The sequence below is a fragment of the Centruroides sculpturatus genome, unplaced genomic scaffold, assembly GCF_000671375.1.
Source record: "Centruroides sculpturatus isolate CEXI.00-Female unplaced genomic scaffold, Cexi_2.0 scaffold74, whole genome shotgun sequence".
NCBI classification, from domain to species: domain Eukaryota; kingdom Metazoa; phylum Arthropoda; class Arachnida; order Scorpiones; family Buthidae; genus Centruroides; species Centruroides sculpturatus.
This window is the reverse complement of record NW_019384309.1, coordinates 982337-1002583: the sequence shown is the minus strand read 5'-3', so window position 1 is coordinate 1002583 and position 20247 is coordinate 982337. Positions and strand designations below refer to the sequence as shown.

The 20247-nt window shown below is 31.7% G+C and overlaps 2 protein-coding genes across 2 annotated transcripts in view; one reads left to right on the top strand and one right to left on the bottom strand.

The window, feature by feature from the left end:
• Positions 1–3391, bottom strand: part of LOC111621004 (GDP-Man:Man(3)GlcNAc(2)-PP-Dol alpha-1,2-mannosyltransferase-like) — a 21643-nt gene extending 18252 nt beyond the window's left edge. Inside the window, exon 1 of the mRNA XM_023363039.1 lies at positions 3183–3391. Coding sequence (XP_023218807.1) covers positions 3183–3391 — 209 coding nt within the window. The remainder of the gene's footprint in view (positions 1–3182) is intronic.
• The window catches only part of LOC111620871 (copper-transporting ATPase 2-like), an 86545-nt gene continuing 67924 nt past the window's right edge, over positions 1627–20247 (top strand). The window contains exons 1-2 of the mRNA XM_023362877.1: positions 1627–1752; positions 18558–18622. The gene's annotated coding sequence lies outside the window, so the exon portion shown is untranslated. The remainder of the gene's footprint in view (positions 1753–18557; positions 18623–20247) is intronic.

Below are 20247 nucleotides of genomic sequence, written 5' to 3'. Positions count from 1 at the left end.
ACGGTGCGAGATTAAACTTCCGATCTTATTCTCGTCACCAGTTCTCATATAATTCTTTTAAAATCATTTAAATTATTTATAAAAGTTTCTGTTATTTGTTTTGATATGAAATAATAAAAATTAAAATATTATTATTTTTTTTAATTTTACAATTTATTTATTAACATATTTTCGGCAAAATAAGATAAGATATTCCGGTAGTCGGAACAGAGTCCTCTAGAGGATTGTAAAGGCGACATAATTAGCAGAAATACTTCGAGTTGTTAAACCAAGCAATGTTCAACTCAACAATGTATAATTGCTATAGTATTGCTTTTATTTAATGTACAATACGTACAGTATTTATAAAACTAAAATTAATTGTTTTCACCGGAAACTTTCCAGCGCTATCTTCCTTCCTCTTCTTAGTTTTCCAATACAGTATCTGGATTCATTCGACGGGCGGATGACCATGCTGTCAAGGTGGCGGCCTACCGCTCTGGAGGATCCGGGATCGAATCCGGACGGGTCAAGTAATTCCCAGGAATTTTTCGGGGGGTGATCCGTTCGGATATGTCGGGCCCCGTCCCTCACCCCCATTGTGGGCCAGGCCGAACCCATAATGGGCCTGCTATAAGAGGCCCTGTTAGTGCCCACAGGGCGGAAACAGTAAAAAAAAAATAATCACTGAACGTTGGTAATTGGTTGTTGGTTCGCGCCTGGCCAACGGGCCGGCCAAGTGGAGTTTTCCGGATTCTTTTCACATTTGTAACGTCTAAATAGGAACCAATTTCCCTTAGAAAGTCCTCCCGACAGGCATTTTCCTTCGACAGAATATAGTCCCTGGAATTGAAATGTCAAGATGATTTTAAGCCTCTTAATCATTCTCTTCATTTGCTAGAGGCATCCATGCATTGCATCTTTCACAACATTTCATAATTAGGGATTAAGTTATTGAAAAGTAATGTTAAATGCTCGTTGTCACCTTATCTTTTTATATAAATAATAAAATCTTAGAATATTTTATTCTTTTATACATAAGTTTCACAAAGCTTCTCAAGATCCATAATCATTAAGCCACATATCATGTTGAAATTCCTAATATAAGTAATGTATTTGGCAATTATAATGTATTATTTGAAAAATATCTTTAAAACATAATTAAAACAAACTAAAAAATTAAATAAAATATAAACTATATTTTTCCTTAAAAATTGTATTATTACTATTATTATTTATTATTACTTACATTATTAATCAAAAGATGGCAGCATATCATTAACCTATAATTACATTAATTACATACTATATTTTTTATTTTATTTTATTTTTTTCTTCTTCTTCTCCACTTGAATAATTTGTATAATTTTAAAAAGTTTTATAATTTATTTAAATAAATTTATTTTTTTTTTTCTGAATTTTTAATGCCACTTTATGTATTCTGTACCAACCAACACAGGCTGCTGGTTGTTTAACAAAGTGGTGTCACTGGATTGTAAAATATAGATTCAGAAGCCTTCTAAATCGAAAATTCATTCAAAATTATTGCATAAATTACGTTATAATAAAGTGACATTAGGACCAATGAGGCGATATCTGTAGAAAACTAAGTAAGCATCATAGGTGTGACGTCAGCGGTAATATCTATATATAAGATATCCGGTTTTGATAACTATCAAATTGCGTGCGTGCCTCGACTCACGTAATCGAAAATCTCCTTTCGACCCCGAAGGAATTATCAAACTGGAGTACTTTGGACACACTTCCTACATTGTGAGTACAAGAAAGACGTATTTTCTACAGTTTACTGCACCTTTTAGTATTGCCACAGACCTTTTTATTTGTAATTACCTCCTCTATAACGCGGAAATTTTTGTGTTTTATACATTTAAAGCTTAGTGTATCAGTACTAATGTTTATTTTTATGTGTCATTTATGTATAATCGCGCCGCTATCCACGTGGTCTTCGTTTACAAAACCACGTGGTTCAGCAACCGTGTATAATACGCGCAAAACGAGGGCAATTACGTATAAATTAGGTTAAAAACTCGAGAAATGTTTAAAATTAACAAATAAAATAAAACTTAGAGGATATCGTTTAAGTAAAATATCTTAAAATTCATGTAATTCGATATTAGAATATAACATACACACTTAAACTTTGATTTACATACCTGGTATTATATTACAGTACATTGGTACAGTACAAGCAGGTAAAGATTGGTGTATAAAGGTCAAATATTTATTACAATTCCTTAAAAATCACCCTCATTACACATTTAATAATCTAAAATTTGCATTTTATTATTAAGATGACGCGTAGGATGGCCCGAAAATTCGTTAACCACGTTTTAACACGTGTGTTCCAGGTATAAGTTTGTAAATAATGAAGTATCTGAATAAGAGCAGACTTATTATTTTAAATTAAGTCAAGTGACTTTTGGGCCACTTTTTTACGTGATCCATTTAATAATATTTAATAGATATTAAGTAATGGTAACGTGAAAACATAACAATTTTGTGCTGATGGCATTTACAATGTTGACTGGTCACTACATTAGTTAATAATAAGTCCAAGGTTATATTAATTTAATTACAGACACGTAAACCCATCTTCATCCTCGCAACTTACCCTGTAATTGCTTTAATTTTGTTGATTTTTAAAAATTTTATGCGTAATTTTATAATATATTTTCGTAATTAAGCCCATTCCTGTAATAAATCTTTAGAAATGCCATAGAAATTAATTGACTAGGATATATGCCAAAATATAAAATTGGATTAAATCTGTTGTGGCTTTAACCTACAACACGTAAGAGGCTCTTCCTCCTCCATCAAATAATTGTGAGGCCCTAAGCAATGGCTTGTGTAGATTCGACCCTGGACGTTTCGTATGTTAAAATCCCTGTTAGAATTTAAATAGGATGGAATACAAAATTTAATTTTGTACATTTCTAGTAAGCATACTTTCATGTTTTTAAAATAATTCATATTTCATCACAACCAAAGAATATTTCACAACGCTTCACTTCTTGGAAATGAAATCTATCCAATACAGCTGTATCATTTATTATAAACAAGCAAGATTTTCGTTAATAATTGTTCCAATATGGCAACTTTCAAGTTCATTCACATGTATATAAGTTTAAATATAAATTTCTTATTTTATTATTTATATTTTATTCTGCACCAACGTGAAGTACCAGCGTAACAGATCCAATTGCATCCATACTTGATCCTCAATGAAATTAGAAACGTCTGTGAGGTTGGGTACCACCATTAAGTGCGTGTACGGTTTAAGAGAGGAAGGAGGTTGCAAAAAGTACAGTACATCATTGTACGCCTCTACTCCTTTCTCTCCATCGTACACGGTGGGGAGGAAGGGGTCGAAGCGTACCGTACAATGATGCATTTAATTTCTTTCGGATAGGGTAATCACGGGCCCGAGCTTTCTCTACCTTTTATATAAATAAATTTAAAAAAAACTAAAATAAATACAGGAAGAAGATTTGATATGATAAGAAAACTTAGTTTATACACATGTATATAGAATATCTAAGAATTTAGTGGAATGGGTGAATGTAGGTTTGCAATTCGTCACGTGCAGCTCGAGTCTCCTTCTAGCATCAGTTCGATTTAAACTACTACTACTTTTATAGGTTTGCAATTTGAAAATTGAAGACCTGTAGATTCTTACTAGCTTCATCCGACCGCCCGTCCATCCTTCTTTAATCTTGATAACGGTGTTAGATAGATGAAAATTGAGACCAGATATGGAAAGCCTAAAGTCTGTGAATTATCAGCATTTTTGTATGAGTTATTAGCAGTTTTTTTATATACTATTTATCGGCATTCTATGAATTATCGACATTTTTTCACACGCGTTATCAACACACTACGGGTTATCGGTATTTTTTTTTTCGCACGAGTTTAACTGCACTGTATCATATTTTAATATTGCTTATTTTAAGGACGAGGCAATAGGTTCAATAAGCTTAGTAAAGACTATATTTGATGCCTTCAGACTACATACAATAAATTCGCCAAAATACAAAATATATTCCATGTTACACTGTATCCATTGTGAAGCATGGATGAATCAATTATGGTCTGGAATGTTTCTCGATTAATCAAGTGGGTCCAGTGCACCGTGTAAATGGTATTACGGATTTTTTGTGCACTTTGATATTCTGAAAAATGTTGTTACCTCGTGTTACTCGTCAAAAAATCCATGCATGGGTTTACCTGTAAGATAACGATCCAAAGCAAAAACCTAATGTTGTAAGTGACTTGCCAAAAAGATTCGAGTATTGCTTTGGTAGGCATAATCGCTGGACTTAAATTCAATAGAAAATTCGTGGAAAATCGTTGTTAATGAATGCCATTGAAGTAGCATGGAAAATAAATCTTGTTAACCAGTTAAAAAAAAAAAATTAAAGATGCGAGGCAGTGATTTAATCAAAAGGTTTTGCCATCAAGTACGAAATTTTTCATGGGAAGTCATGTTTTATTGTGTTTTTGCAATTTGTTAGCTTGCATTACTTTTATCTCAACAGAAATACGTACCACTTTTGGATTGAAAGATCTACCAAGGAAGAGTTCCTCTCGGGAGGACTTCTATGAGAAAATGGCACCTATTCGGGTGTTAAGCACTCGAAGAAAACCCGGAAAACTCCACGAAGCCAATTCGTTGGTGAAGCACATCGATGGACTGAAACCTTACGCATTGCTATCCGGCGCCACTGAACACTTGAGATTGTACGCTTTGGTGCTGCAATACAAAAGAATTAAGACAAATTTAATCAAGTTGCTACGAAGAACAGTTATATTTTGATATAAAGTCCTAAATCCTCAGATGACTTCGACACATTTAGCGCCGTAGCGCTTGCGCGATTTACACATTGAATAATTTTTGTGTATCTCGCATAATGTAATAAATTTTTAAAATGTTTTAATTTTTCGGTTTTACGATAGATTCACCGATACAAATGTTGAATTTTATTTTACACTACCAAATCTCTTTGAAACGTATAAAATATCCAATATGTTCATATCAGAACACTAATAACTGGTAGCGGGTTTTCACCTGGCCAACGAACTATCTTGAATTTGCTAGGTTTTCTTCACGTGTCCAACACCTAAATAAGGGAAAATTTTCCGTAGAAAGTTCTCTCGGGGGCATCTCTTCCTTGGTAGATCATCCACAATTATCCGAACCAAACCGATCTGTCAAAATTGTTAGTTACTAGTTCAGTTTCAAATTCATACAATTGTATGCCGATAATGTTAAATAATAACTTCAGCGAGAACAACTTTAAAAATCACGGATAACGGATAGAAGGTGTCATTTTGATCTGAAATAATCCCGAAAAATCAATAAAGATCCGAATCGAATTCGATCCCGGATTCCTCATATTGAGAAACCTTCAAAACAAAGAGACGGATGGTGATGATATTTCATAATTAAATAGCATTTTAATATAAATAATTTCAAAATTTAAATTTTAAAAATATTTAAAAATTGTATATCGTTTTTTAAAAATTGTTCAATTAAAAATTTTTTTAACGCCTGTAAAGAGTGCCGTAAGAGGGCGACTGGGAGTTTAATTCTCACTTATGGCAGAGACTATTTAATTTATTTTTTTCATTTTGATAAGAATTATGGAGAGATGAAAGACATTTAGGGTGAGATAAATGTATTTATTATTTAATATAACGAAATTAAGATTGCTTTGAAATATAATGCATAAGAATTTATACAGATTTTAATTGATAAATGCAGTGATTTGTGTTGCTTTTTTAAAATTAATTACAAGGTCTTTAAGAATAATTGATTAAAATGCAAAGATATTGATAAAATATGATTATTTGTATCTAAAAATGAACTAAAATATATTATTTTGAGTTGACATCAACATAAACATTTTGGAAGATCATAACAAAAGTATAGAGTCAGATTTTATTAAAAATTAAACCATTATTTATAGATTAGTAAGTGATAAACTCTTACCTCTTTTATATATTAAATTTTAAAGTTTCTTGTCTACATAGTTTTTTTAGTGACGTACGAGTCTCCTGCTTTAGTGATTCTCGAAATAATTTAATCTGTGGGCCATTTAAACTCGGTCGTGGATGAACTGTGGATTGTCTACTCCTTTTCCACTCATTTATCTTATAAGTATTATTTTTTTGGTAAGATGTGAACTCTAATGAGAGTTTTCCAAACCGGAATTGTTAGACCTCCTGTACGAGCAAAAAAGTCAAGGGAACCGTACCCGTGTGCGCGAGATATATGTCTCCGAAGGTCGGTTTTTACCTTGTGCCGGTGCCGCCGAGTGTTTTCCGTGCTCTGCCTCAAACAAGGCTTGCTCCTGCATGTTGTTGTGCACTTTGATGCTTGCTATCGCTTGCATCTTGGTGCCTGCGTGGGATGAGCTCCTTCACCACCTAAAACTATATAACATTGAGTACTGTGTAAACGGTTGACTGGGCTACTCGAAGCTGACATAGTCATGTGGGCTAAATAATTAAATGTGATATTCTTAGCAGTGTGTGGTATGACTTGATTGCGTGCGGCTGATTTTGGAATGTTGTATCTCTAAATGGGTCATATGTAGAGGTATGGTTTTTTTGATTTTTTTGCTCCTACGGGTATTGTCTACAGCTCTGGTAAAGTCCTAACCATCACATTTAGAGATGTTATTGTGCCATTTTTTTTAATCGAGTAACTTAATGTAAGAGATATGTGATGCGTGAAAATGTTCTTTCCTCTGGCAGATTGTGGTGGGTGTGGCAGATTGAAAAGGGACTAGGTCAGTCTGTGGACCACGTAGAACATGCCTGTGGACCAACTTCAAGAATTGCTGTCCTAATCACTTCTTAATTATTTCCTTGTGTTTTTGTCTGTCTTCTCAATTTTCTTATAAGTAATCTATTTTTTTTATCTTAAGCCAGGTTTGAAATTACATATTAGAAAATGATATGTCAAAATTCAATTGACAAGCCTTATAGTGGAGATAACAGCANGGATGACAATGATAAATAAATTGAAGAGAAACAAAAGAAGGCTAAAATTTTATTAAAAAATTAAATTAGATTTTAATAAATATAACATCCGAAAATAATTTATAAACCAAAATTTACATCAAGTGATAAAATATTTATGAATCATCAGTTTCAGTATAGCATACCGAATAAGAAATCTAATTGGCTAGGACGGCAGAGCAAAGAATTGTGCAGAGTATCTCTAAACGGTATCCTGTCCCTGTTTTAGTTAAAATAGTATGAGGTAAAAAATGTCTATTCATTCATCATAATCATAACTTTATCATCTTAAGCAGTGGTCCCCAACCTTTTTATCGCCGCGCATCAGTCAACGTTTGATAACTTTACCGCGGCCCACTGAGAGGGGACGTTGATTGTTCATATTTTAGATTGATTTAATTTAATAATTTTAATTTAACTGTATTTAAACATGCCTTCAAAATAAAATATAGTTACACCAAAAAATGAATATAATGTGATTTAACATTTTAACTCACTAGAACGCTAAATCAATGAGAACCCTGAGCTTGTTTCTTTGCAACGAGACAGTTCCATCTGGGGGTAATTGAAGACAATGACACTCGAAGTGTGTTTCTTATGTCCAGTTTATTCCGTTGTTCCGTTGTCTATTAAAAGTCGCACAAACCTGAGACAAATACACCATAGTAAATAAAATGGAAATAATTTAATGTTCCTTGGGTGGCCCGGTATCATTTGATCAACAGACCGGTACCGGTCTGCGGCCGGGGATTGGGGACCACTGATCTTAAGGACTGATCATATTCTTGTGCTGGAATAAATATTTCTATCATCATTTGCAGCAATTCTTCAAGTGCTTAGTGCCAACAGTACTGAAGCTATAAAAAGAAACCAACAGTAGAACTTAACGTAAACACAAAAGCTGATCAAAATACTTTCTAGAAGTGGGTAAAGTTAGGGATTGGTTAGAAATGACTTTGGGATTGCAATATAATGCAAACGGCAAAAATTCGGCATTACCGATCACAGTAAAAACACTAGAAAATTTTCCAAAATATTTTTCTAATTAGAATTAATTATTTTATCTGTATTGTGTCATGTCTTCTATTTCCATACTACTTATGAACTAAGTCACATTAAGGTAGGAATTTTATTGAATTTGCATTAAAAATTTTTTTATCCTTTTGACTTGGCTTCCTCCAAGATTAAATCCTGATTGCGCCACTGTGATATATTAATATTAAAAATACAGGGTCTTCCAAAATGAATGTTACATTTTAAATTACTGTAATTGTGTCAATTCTTATCCAAGAAGTGTAAGTTCTATGCTCTAACACATGCTGTATCTATTGTTTAAAAATAAAACATTTTATTTCCAAACCAGAACAGTTTTTATATAACATTATAAGCATTTAATCCGAATTTTAAAGTAATTACATTAAATGTAACGCGTATCAAACTGTTCTCATCGGAGTCCGAAAAGTTCTCATGAAATACGTCAGAAATGTCAATGACGTTTCTAGATAGTCACGTGATGTGTACGTTTTGTACTAGTCCGCCATCCAACGTGATACTCCACGACGGAAACGAGCTTAAACAATGATGGCCCGAACGGTGCACAATCGGTAAGTAGTCCGATAGTTTTTTGCGGAGTTTTTTTATACGGGCCGGCGACAATAGTTCTGTGTGTTTTTTAAATGTCTACGAAATGTGTGTCTTTTAAAAGAAAATTAAAATAATCTATTGATTTACCGTAAAAACCCTCTCTCATAATATTGCCNAGCATAGAGTGCTGTGAAATCACCAAAATCCTCAATGCAGAATCTGAATATTCTTATAGTACATATGCCATTATTAATTTTTTCATGTACCACTAAACTACCAAGTGCTTATGCATATCCCAGAGGTAACTCTGGGATATGCATTCCCCGGTTGGGAATCACTATTCTACTGTATTTGGTACCTTAGACAGGCCTATTTTTATCTCCACTGAAATAAATGTATGTCAGTTACAGAATCCAGTTTTAAACAGTACCATACTAAGCAGAGTATGGTTTGTTGTTGGTGACAGTCAGATGGGAGGCCCATCAAGAAGATTGAAATACAAGTTACCAAACTAAAAGAGAAATTTGTCAAACTAATGAAAACATTTCTGGTTAAAATCCTCTAGAGGTGTTGTGAGCATGGAAAGAAAGTGAAAATGCGTTATGGTGTCATCTAACACGGAATTTTGTAGGTTGACTAGTTAAGTGTTGATATCATGATGCTTTTACTCTCATGCATGCAATATATTAAATGCTGATTACTGGATTGGGCAATTTTAAGATGATTATTGCAATTTAAAATTGGATTCTGTAACTTGCCTAAATTTATTTGGTAGTGCTAAAATTTATTGGCTTTCTAAAATTTATTTGGTAGTGAAAGGACTGTATAAGGTACAGCAGAATTTGATTATCCAAACTAATGTGAACTGATGCTACCTACGATAAATAAAAACTCGGAATAAATGGATGGCTATGGACAAAGTGCTTTCTTTTTCTGCTCATTATGATATTCAAGATGAAGACAGAAAGATTTATTAAAATTGTGACAATGCATTGGCAGACAAGACTAATGCTGACAACACACTGACAGTAATTTAGTTGAATACCCTGGAGATGCACAGTTGGGGAGGGGTGACTCGTGTCCATATTCCAATGGACAATGGTACAATTGAGATTAAATTGTACTCCAGTAGTTATTGTATTAATTGTACAGTACATTCACAGCAAAACTTTTATGAGTTACTGTATAAGAAAAGTAGTGTAAGCAGTCCCCTTAAAAACTGTCAAAATATAAATCATACAAATCTTTATATTAAATGAAACAATAAAAATTGCTCTCCTGTAAAATTTTACAAAATGCACATAGCAACCCTATGGAACTCAAATAGACACCCACAACAGCCGTAAATAATCGTGCTATAATTTGGAAATAATAATTAAGGATAACAAATGAATTTGACACTAGAGGGAGGCATTAAGCGCTATCTCGTATTAAAATTAATAATTGTAATATTTAATTAAATAATTTAGATTAAACTGGAAGAAAAGAATCAGCCCAAAGCGCAACTTGAACCTGCAACTCCCGCTTACTATGTGGATATGTTGCCAGTTACGTTACCTGAACCTCCAGTCCAATCTTCTCTTCCAGTATATATACATTTAAGATATGACATCGTTGGTTATTACAGTGCTGACTAGAGACGCAATTGCGCCCTCGTTCAAAAACATCCACTTAAGACACTCAGTCAGCCATCACATACTTGGCAAGGAAATAGGATGTGATTGTGTCCCCAATTGGCACTTTAATAACCGACGATAGTTATATCTTAAACTTATATATACTGGAAGAGAAGATTGGATAGGATGTCTGGGTAGTGTAACTGGCAACACATCTGCACAGTAAGTGGGAGTTGCAGGTTCAAGTTCCACTTTGGACTGATTCTTTTCTTCCAGTTTAATCTAAATTATTTAATTAAATATTACAATTATTAATTTTAATTTGAGATTGTGTTTAACACCTCCCTCTAGTGTCAAATTCATTTGTAATTCTTAATTATTATTTCCAAATTATAGCTCTTTTATTTATGGCAGTTGTGGGGGTGTATTTGCTATACATTGGGTTTTGGTTGGTGTTTGTTTGGAACTCAAATGCTGATACATTAAAATTTGATTACCATGGTCAAAAGTAGCATATCTTTAGTTTGCCGAAACTAAAAATAGGATGATGTGTATAAAACAACAAACTAAAAATCAGGAATGTGACTGAGTCTAGGTTTATACATGCATGGATTTGCTGGTGTCAGTAACTTTTAGCAGTAAAAGTCCAGTAAAAAATACTTTCATATGTAAATATGCAGCAATGCACCAATTGCATCATTGCATGCAAAGATGTAAAACGTTGAAAATATTCTAACTTTTGGCACATCAGTGATGAGACACACATGTGCCAGTAAAAATTGCACTTGTGCACTTGAACTGTTACGCCAGTTGTCTGTGCATGTGAAGATATTGCTTCTAAAAGTTGTGTTTATATTATTAGTTATTATTACTAGGTATGTATTGTTATTACTACAGATATAGGACAAAATAATAGGAACACCCCTTTCGAAATGTGTTGTACTTCGACCGTCCAGTACAGCCCCACCATGTGTCGCAACAGTCTGCCATCCAGTAGTGGTGAAAGGGAAGGTATCAGTTGAGCATTTGGCACTGTGACAGTTGCATGAGAAAATTCTGTTCCCAGCAAAGCTCCATAATGTCCGACCTGTCCGACGTGCAAAGATGCATGATTATTGGAGCTCGCTTCACTGGAGCGTCCGGTCTAGAACAGCCAACCTTATGGGTGTTTCAAGGTCCACTGGGGTTTCAATGGGGTTTCAAGGGTTATGACAGCCTACACAAAACTGGAAAAGGTGTCCTCTGCGAAACAGAACAGTGGGCAAAAGTCGAAGTTGACTGACCGGGGTAGACGAGCGTTGAAGAGAATAGTCACCCGAAAACATAAGACTACACTGCAGCAGATAACCTCTGAGATGAACACCCATCTCCAGAACCCCGTATTCACCAAAACTATTCAATGGGAGCTGCATGCTGCGAGCTTTCATGGCCGAGTAGCCATCCCAAAGCCATTAGTGTTGCCGTAGAATGCTATGAAGCGACGACAGTGGTGCCAAGACCACCGAAACTGGACACAATGGGAACAGGTCATCTGGTCTGACGAATCGTCATTTACATTATTTCAGACCACCGGATGTGTATTCATCTGGCAAACACTGGCAGAGGCATTTCATGTTGACTGTCTGGTTCCTACCGTGAAGCATGGAGGGGGCTCTGTGATGCTGTGGGGAGCGATATCATGGCATGGCTTGGGGCCACTCATAGTCCTGAGAGAGAAGGTCAGAGGCGAGCATTATCACAGTATTCTCACAGATCATTTACACCCTATGCTTCATACTCTGTTTCCTGGAGAACATCCTCTATTCCAAGATGACAACGCCCCTGTACACACGGCTTGCTGTGTTCAAACATGGTTGGATGAGCATAATGATGAAGTGGAACATCTCACGTGGTGTTTTCAGTCCCCTGATCTCAACATCATTGAGCCTGTGTGGGGTTTTTTTAGAGAACAAAGCCTGTATTCGGTTTTCTCCTCCACACACACTACCTGAACTCAAGACTGCTCTGTAGGAGGAATGGAATGGCTGTGAATTTCCTTAAACTTTCTGCATGACCTTTATTTCTCATCCCATGTCAGATACAAGCTGTAATTCAGGCCAATGGTGGCCCAACTCTCTACTAATAAGTATTCTGCATTCTTTCACAGGTGTTCCTATTATTTTGTTCTATACCTGTATATAAGAGAATACAGTATGACTGATAATCAAACACAAATTTTTTTAAGGATAAAAAAATAAACAGAAAGTGGGTCTCTAGGAAAAATCATAAGCATTAAAGCATACAAAAAACATCTTATGTTTATGAGATGTTATGCCTAATGTTTATAAAAGATGAGAAAGGCATGACAACACATGTAAATACAGTAGTCTCTATAGTCCGTCACTTGGCAGTCTGAAATGTCAAGTAATCTGACATGTCAGACTGCCTTTTAAATTGCTCTATCTTTATAAGTAATCTGACATTCTGCAGAAAATTTTTGTTACCATTTGTCTATGTATGCAACAGAGACAGGCTGATGTATCAATCATTAGTTGTTTGTTGCATGTGAGTTCAGCAAAGCCATCATAATCATGATTAATACAATAAACTAATCTGTGAACCAAGTGTGTCTTTTACTGTACAGTACAAATGTACAAAATCCAGTAATCTGACATATATCAGACTGGTGGTATATATGTCTGATATATGTCTAATTATAGAGACTCTACTTTTATATATATTAGAAATTTGACATGTACTAAAACTTAGTTCATGAGACATTTTGTAATTGAAGTAACAAAATATGACTTCTTCCACACTTCGTTTGTGCATTTATTGGTTAATTCTTGCCAAGCCAAGTCGATATTTCCTATGGCATCCGTGATGTTATATTTTTTCCAAAATTGCACCAAACATACATATATTTAAAGAAAGAACACCTTTTTGCCACGTTTTTCTGATTGGTTCATTATGTACGAAGCAATAAAATGCCGCGTTAATTTAAATTTTGAGCTTTTTCTAAGGCTTCGAGCAGACCGCGTTATATTGAATCAGTGTTAAGCAGGGTCTTACTGTACTTAGGGAGATGGTTGAAGTCAATGTGGAGAAGACCAAAATCTTCTTTGTACTTAGTTTTCTAGTACTTTTTGTACATTTTTAATGTTAATTACTGTATTTATTCTAATAAATTGCACTGTGTCTATCACTTTTTTCATCTTTCAGCTCTACTGTTTGTTAGAGTAAGCTTTTGCAATTCAAAAGTTATTTATTATGTAATTGTTATACATGAAACCAATAAAGGAGTTATGAACTTATTACAGTACTGTACTAAATCATTTACTATTCATTTATCTATGTTGCATTGAAGATATAATATTAAAAATAAAAAAAATGCTTGACCTGAATGGAATTTTTTCTTTTTTACAAGAGAGCAATATCAGAGGCTGTACAGAAATTTTTTTTTGTCTTATTTTGTGTTAGTAAGTCACATTTATAGGCCTACTATTATGTTAGGATTTAATAAAACAAAGTATGTTAATAATTTTTCAAATTTTTTAGAAGATTTATGTGAAAATTCCAATTTGTAAATCTAAATTATTGATATTTAGAATTTTAATAAAGTGAAGAAATAATGTAATGACCAATAATTTTAACAATGTAAAACTTACAAATTTATCTTAGTAAATTAATTTCTTATAGCTAAATACATTTTAAATTAAATTAGCATATCATTTTAATATGACCCAATTGATAACAGATTTTACCTCAATCTTATCATAGCAGCCACTTGTTAATATAAAGGAATTAAACTTTTTAGAAAGATCATTGTTATAATTGATAAGTTTTATAGCTTCTTTTATAATTGTTGTTGCCAGACAGAATCCTAGGGTATGTTCGTAAAGTCAAATGAGAATGACGTCATTGTATTCTTATTTCGTTAGACTTTTCAAACGATTCGTTTATAACTAAATGGATGTTTCTAAAATCGAAGATATGAATGTTGCTAGTGAAGTCTTATCCAAAATATTTTTATTAGATTGCTTCAGGTGGGCAGTTATTTAAATCATTTCATTTTTTAATTCACAATTTAAACACTCTATTAGATTTAGAAACATCGATATCATTGGGCACCATTTTCTTAACGAAGTAAACTAACTCTTTCCTTCGCAAACTTCATTAGAGTTTCGTTTGAAACTTCATCACCGCAGAGCATGCGCACTGGGCGAGACTACTACTGTTTGAATGATTCGTTACTAACGCATTTGACTTTACGAACGTACCACTAGTTGCATTTTTTGCAAAATAAATTTCATTATTAAGAAGACTAAAATTTGAAATCAGTTTGAATTCTTGAATTGATAATGTATCTGTAGAGAATCCAGCCTGCATTCATGGATCCCCTCCTGCTGGTTTGTTGTACTTAATTCAGTCAAATATTTTCTAACTCCATCACTTCTCCTCTCTTCACTCACTCTCTACTGCCCTCCCACCTCTACTCTGACTCTCCTTCTTCCACACATGTCCCTCTCTCCCATTTCTCACACTTTCTCTCTCTCTTTTTTTTTTTTTTTCTATGGCTCTTTGTCTCCCCTTGGTAAGCTACCTTTTCCCTTTTTACAATCATTTGTCTACCCTTGTTTATTACTTTTACAGCTGTTTGTAAAGAGATTGGATATAGGCCGGCAAGACAGCAGTCGAGGGGGAGAGTACGTCCAATATCATTACAGTGTTTGAATGATATTTGTGGAGCTATTTTGCAAATGTGATAAATTTAAAAATTTATCTCAGTTATATTAAACTAGCTTGAAATTTTGTAATAAAAATCTCAGTTAATAATCTAACACCTTCATCCACTCATGATTTTAATTGTTATTAAGTCTAGACTTGATATGTTAAAGTTTATATGCTATATTGGAACTCGGTTAAGCATATTTTAATTCAAGATCATACCATTACTTAATTAAATATATTTATTTATTTTATTTTACATTGAATTTTGGAAATACCATCAGGCAGTTGAATTTCACCGCCCAGTTCATAACAAGCCCAAAAGAAGTTTAAAAAATACATGAAGACAATGAAAAAACATGTACAGCTGCTTATGATTTCAATCAGTAGTTTCAGTTGGACATTTAGACACTCTTAATTCATTTTATTTTTATATTACTTGAATTTTTACATAATAATTGCCTATTTGCTCAGCTTTTTCTTAATTTTTTTTTTAAAACTTAGTTATTCTTTTTCAAAAATTTTATATTACATCACAGAAATGGATAGTTATTAAAGCATGTAATTATTGAACATTTAATTACTGTAAACCTAGATTTACATGTATCAACTCTAACCCAATTTTCTAGATTGACTAATGGGTGTTGAAGCTGTAAGTACTGTACATAAATGGCACTTACTTATAAGTAAAATAAATTCGACTAAAATCTTTTTTGTAATAGTTTAGATTAAACTTAATCTTTTAAAACGTAATAGTTTGTAATGACAAAATCTTGTACTGTGACAATCTTTTAGTATAATTATCTTTACATTTTTTTTTTCTTTCTTACTTCATACACTTTCTATAAATCACTCATGTAACACATGACATGTGAAGCATGAGACATTTGTATTTTACTAAATAAAATAAAGTATTTTGTTTGTTAGAATGTCATACTAGCATGAAGCATATCTTATTGAAAGGAGATAGATGGGTTGAATGTTCCAGGGCCTTATTTCTAATGAAACAAGTTCAATTCACAATATATGAATATTTTTATTTTGTCTACTTAAAATAGAAAAACCGTACTTTTGTTCTTGAAGTCATCTTTACTGTTTATATTATGTGATGATGAATTAATAACAACTTCCTAACTTTTTATGTAAATAAACAGCTCGTAAAACTGCACAAAGCTTAAATAAATACGCTAATGCCACAAATCCAGCAGCAAAACAAAAACTGACAAAACTACATGTGCACAGTTTTATTTATTTTTGTTTTGAATTAATATATATGTTAAATATGATGTTGCAGGTATTAATATATTATGTCTCCAAATACTATACTAATACCACTGTTGCATCCAATAACATAAATCTTTTTTTATTTAAAAATTTTGTCTTAATTATAATCTCTATCTGAATTTACTAGGTTAAAACCTAGTAAATTTTTTGTTTTAGTGTATTTATCTAATTTTTTTTATTTTTGATAAAGCAAAACATATTACATTTTAGTTTAAATCTCCTAATATATTTAAAATAACATTATGCTTTTGATCAAGTATAATTGGGCTAATGTTATGTGAATAAAATTTGTTTTATTAATAAAATATCTAAAAACTGATTCCAGCAGATACTTATATAAATAATGAATGAATAAATGTTACCTGTGCAATTTATATGACATACAACTTTGTTTTCAGGTTATTTTAATTTCCAAAAGATATTTTTTGTGTATTCATTGTTATGATGCTTTTGTTTTCGTTGGAATGTTAGAAGATAAATGAAGATAATGAAGATACAAATCAGTTATAATAAGAAACTCAAAATCAGAAGAATTTAGAATATAAAGTATAAGAAGAATAAATTCCAATTTCCAAAGGATTATTTGCTGTACTGAGCTTATTTTAAACAGATGAAAATACTTCTTGGAACTAGTTTAATCTTATATTTCATCTGAAACAGATGTGTGATAATTGCAACAGAAAATATTTTTCTGATAAATTTGGTATATATATTTTTTTAGCATGCTCTACATATTGTTGGCTTATAAAATGTTATAGGATTGGAGCTTTCTGAAATATTTTTCCAATAAAGTTGAATTATTTATGTTTTCTTGTTTGTTTGGAGTTTAAAACTGTGAATTTGAAAAATATAGTTGGAAGGAGAGAGAATTTTATTTGAATCATTTGTTTAGTTGATAGTTCTGTAAGTAAAATGAAAATTCATATTACAATAACAATAGGAGTACCTCTTAGGTATCTTCTTTTGGAATTCTATCTTAGTTGAAATAAAATACTAGTAGATACCAATGAAATTTTTAAGTTATTTGATAGTTTTGACTATTCATATATAAAAAATTTATATTTAAAAGGAAAATTTTATTTGCTAGAATAAAATTTGTTTACATTGCTTAGATTTATAATACTATTAATATAATAATCAAAGTGAAAATTATTGTAAATTCCTACAATTAAACATAGGACTATTCATATTTGTAAAAATCAGTAAGAAATTTTATTTATAAGTGCATGTTAAAATTGAAATTATTTACAGAAAGAAAATAAATGTTTTAACTAAATTTTGATTAGATAATGATGATTAAATATTTTTTAAGGAAATAGTAAACATATTATGTTGAGTATAAGCAAATATGTAGGAAAAAATATCTAAACGTAGCTTGTAAAACTAAATTGGTTTTAGAGTTACAAATAATTCACATGGTAAGAGACATAGTATACCTAAGATATTCATGCATTACTTTGAGAAATGTTCCTTAATTAATGCTCGGCTTACTCTATTCCAAAGCCGATACCATTTGTAAAAGTTCTAATAGGATATATTTTAGTAAGTTGTAAGGTCTGTTTTGATTTAATAAGTAGAATAAATCCAAAAATAAGTGCTTGAAAGATTTCAGGAGTCAAATGTATGTATCCATGTGCATGATTGACTCGTAAGCTTTTTGAGTATTGGTTTTTGGGTTTTGTCTATTTTAGCTATTGTCCGTTTTGAAGTTTACACAGAATTATAAAGTACCAGTAGTTTTTGAAAGAGAACAGATACAAAGAACTGCAGATGATTAAAGTTGTATGATTAGAATAAAATAACTCAATTAACTTAACAATAATTCATTTTCATATAAATAATAATTTGTTGTTCAGATTTGCCTTTATATGTTTAGATAATTTAATATTTACATTATTATATATACAAAATAAAGTCCTAGATAGAACTGTGTTACTGCTAATTTTAAGTCGAAAAATTAGTTTTGTCCGTGTTATCTTTAATAATTTGATAAAGTATAGAAAATTAAAGGACAAGATATTTATATATATGATATATGAAAGATATGTAGATAGATATGATATAGCTATTAGTTTTTATTGATTTGTAAGAGAATATCAACGTGTGAAACTTCATTATCTTCAAAATAACAATTTAATATTAGTCTATCTAGAATAAAGCCTTCAATAACATTAAATTCCTGCAAAATTTGATACATTTAAATTATTTAATTTTGGTTTTTAATTGATTTCTTTATAAATTTCATTCATATTATTGAAGTATTTAATAAAATAGCTTAGTTAAATATTTCTACGTTATATTTTAAGTATATTTAGATTTTAATGTCTTGAATTTTTCTTTCAGGTTAACAAACACCATGCAATGGTATTTTGTGAATTTTTATACAAAACATAAATTTTTGGAACAAAGTAAGTAGTTTTTCATTAGTTTCAGTTTATTTACATCCATTTTAAATAGGTTTAATTATTCAAAATAAATCTAAACTTTATAATTATATATTTAAAATGTGGAATCTAGTGATAATTTATAATTCTGTAGAAAGGAATGCTTAAAAATCCAGATAGCTTTTACAACATTATTAAAAATGTTTTTAAAATTTAATCATTTATCTTCGATATTTTCGTAATGTATTTTTATTTAAAACTTTGTTAGTTGCTCTTCCATTTTTTATAAAAGTTTTTTTAAAGTAGTTTGATGCTTTTCATTTTCATTTAGCATATAAATTTATGAACTATACTGGTGGTTCTCAAAGTTATTGATCTGCAAACCACTTAAACCGTGTCACACCTGTAAATGCAGGGTCTAAAAAGTTACTATGCAGTGAGAAATTTGTAATCGCATTAAAGTTATATGTACAGTATTGCATATGAAACCTGTAAGTTTTATGCAATATCATATGGTCAACTGATACTGAATGGACAATTTAGATGTATAACTTTAATTCCATTACAAATTTCTGTAATTTGTTAATGCCATTACAAAATTAAATTTTCATTAGCATAACTCTTGTAATAATAGACAAAATATTTTGACATTATCTTTTTGGTAATGTAACGTAAGAGATATGTAATGTGTAAAAATGTTCTTTTCTTTGACTAAATGGCATAGAGTTGCATTTTGGAGAAATGGCTAGGTTAGTTTGCAAACCATGTAGTGCATGTCTAAGAATCAAACTTTGAGAACTCACTGAACTATATTTTCCATTATAAATTTGTTCTTTATTTCATCTGTTGATGTATTATTGTTAGTTTTTGATCACAAATGCAAACAGTGTAATCCTATTTTTATTCTTCACTGGATATTAAAGTATTTTAGTAATAATTTATATGAAAAAGTTACACTGTCTTCACTCACTGACATAAAATGTTTAAATACACAATCAAACCAAATATTCACCGTAGAAAACTTAGAATTTAGTGTAAAACAAACATTTTCAGCTGTTTTATTTTAGGAGAAATCCTAAGGAAAGTCCTTCATTTCTTTGCCAATCCTATTGGACAACAGGATTGGCAAAGAAATGAAGTACATTGGAACAATGGTACAAGAACACCTGACATCAAATAAAACAAGTTAAAAAAAGAAGGTCAAAAGGTCAGACTTTTTACAACAGTGTTAGCACCTTGCTTTTGCCTTACATATAAAAAGTATTTTACAGATTTTAAACTTTGCATAATTATTAAAACTTAATACAGGTAACCCCCGTATAACACGGTACTTTTATAGCACGGATTCACTCTAACACGGTTCGAAAATTGGTACCATCCCCCGTATAACACGGTACTTTTATAGCACGGATTCACTCTGACACGGTTCGAGAATTGGGTAAAACCCTCGTACAACATGAAATGTAATAAATTTTTACATACTTAAGTAATAATAGTTCACGAAAATTATTATTTTCGTGAACTATTAGTACTTAAGTATGTAAATTTTCTCTTCTCGCCTTCTGTCGATACACGTGGTCCTTCTCGAAACTTGTTTCAATGTTGCCAGATCGCGACGCTTCTGCTTCTGATGTTGCCGAATGTTTTTC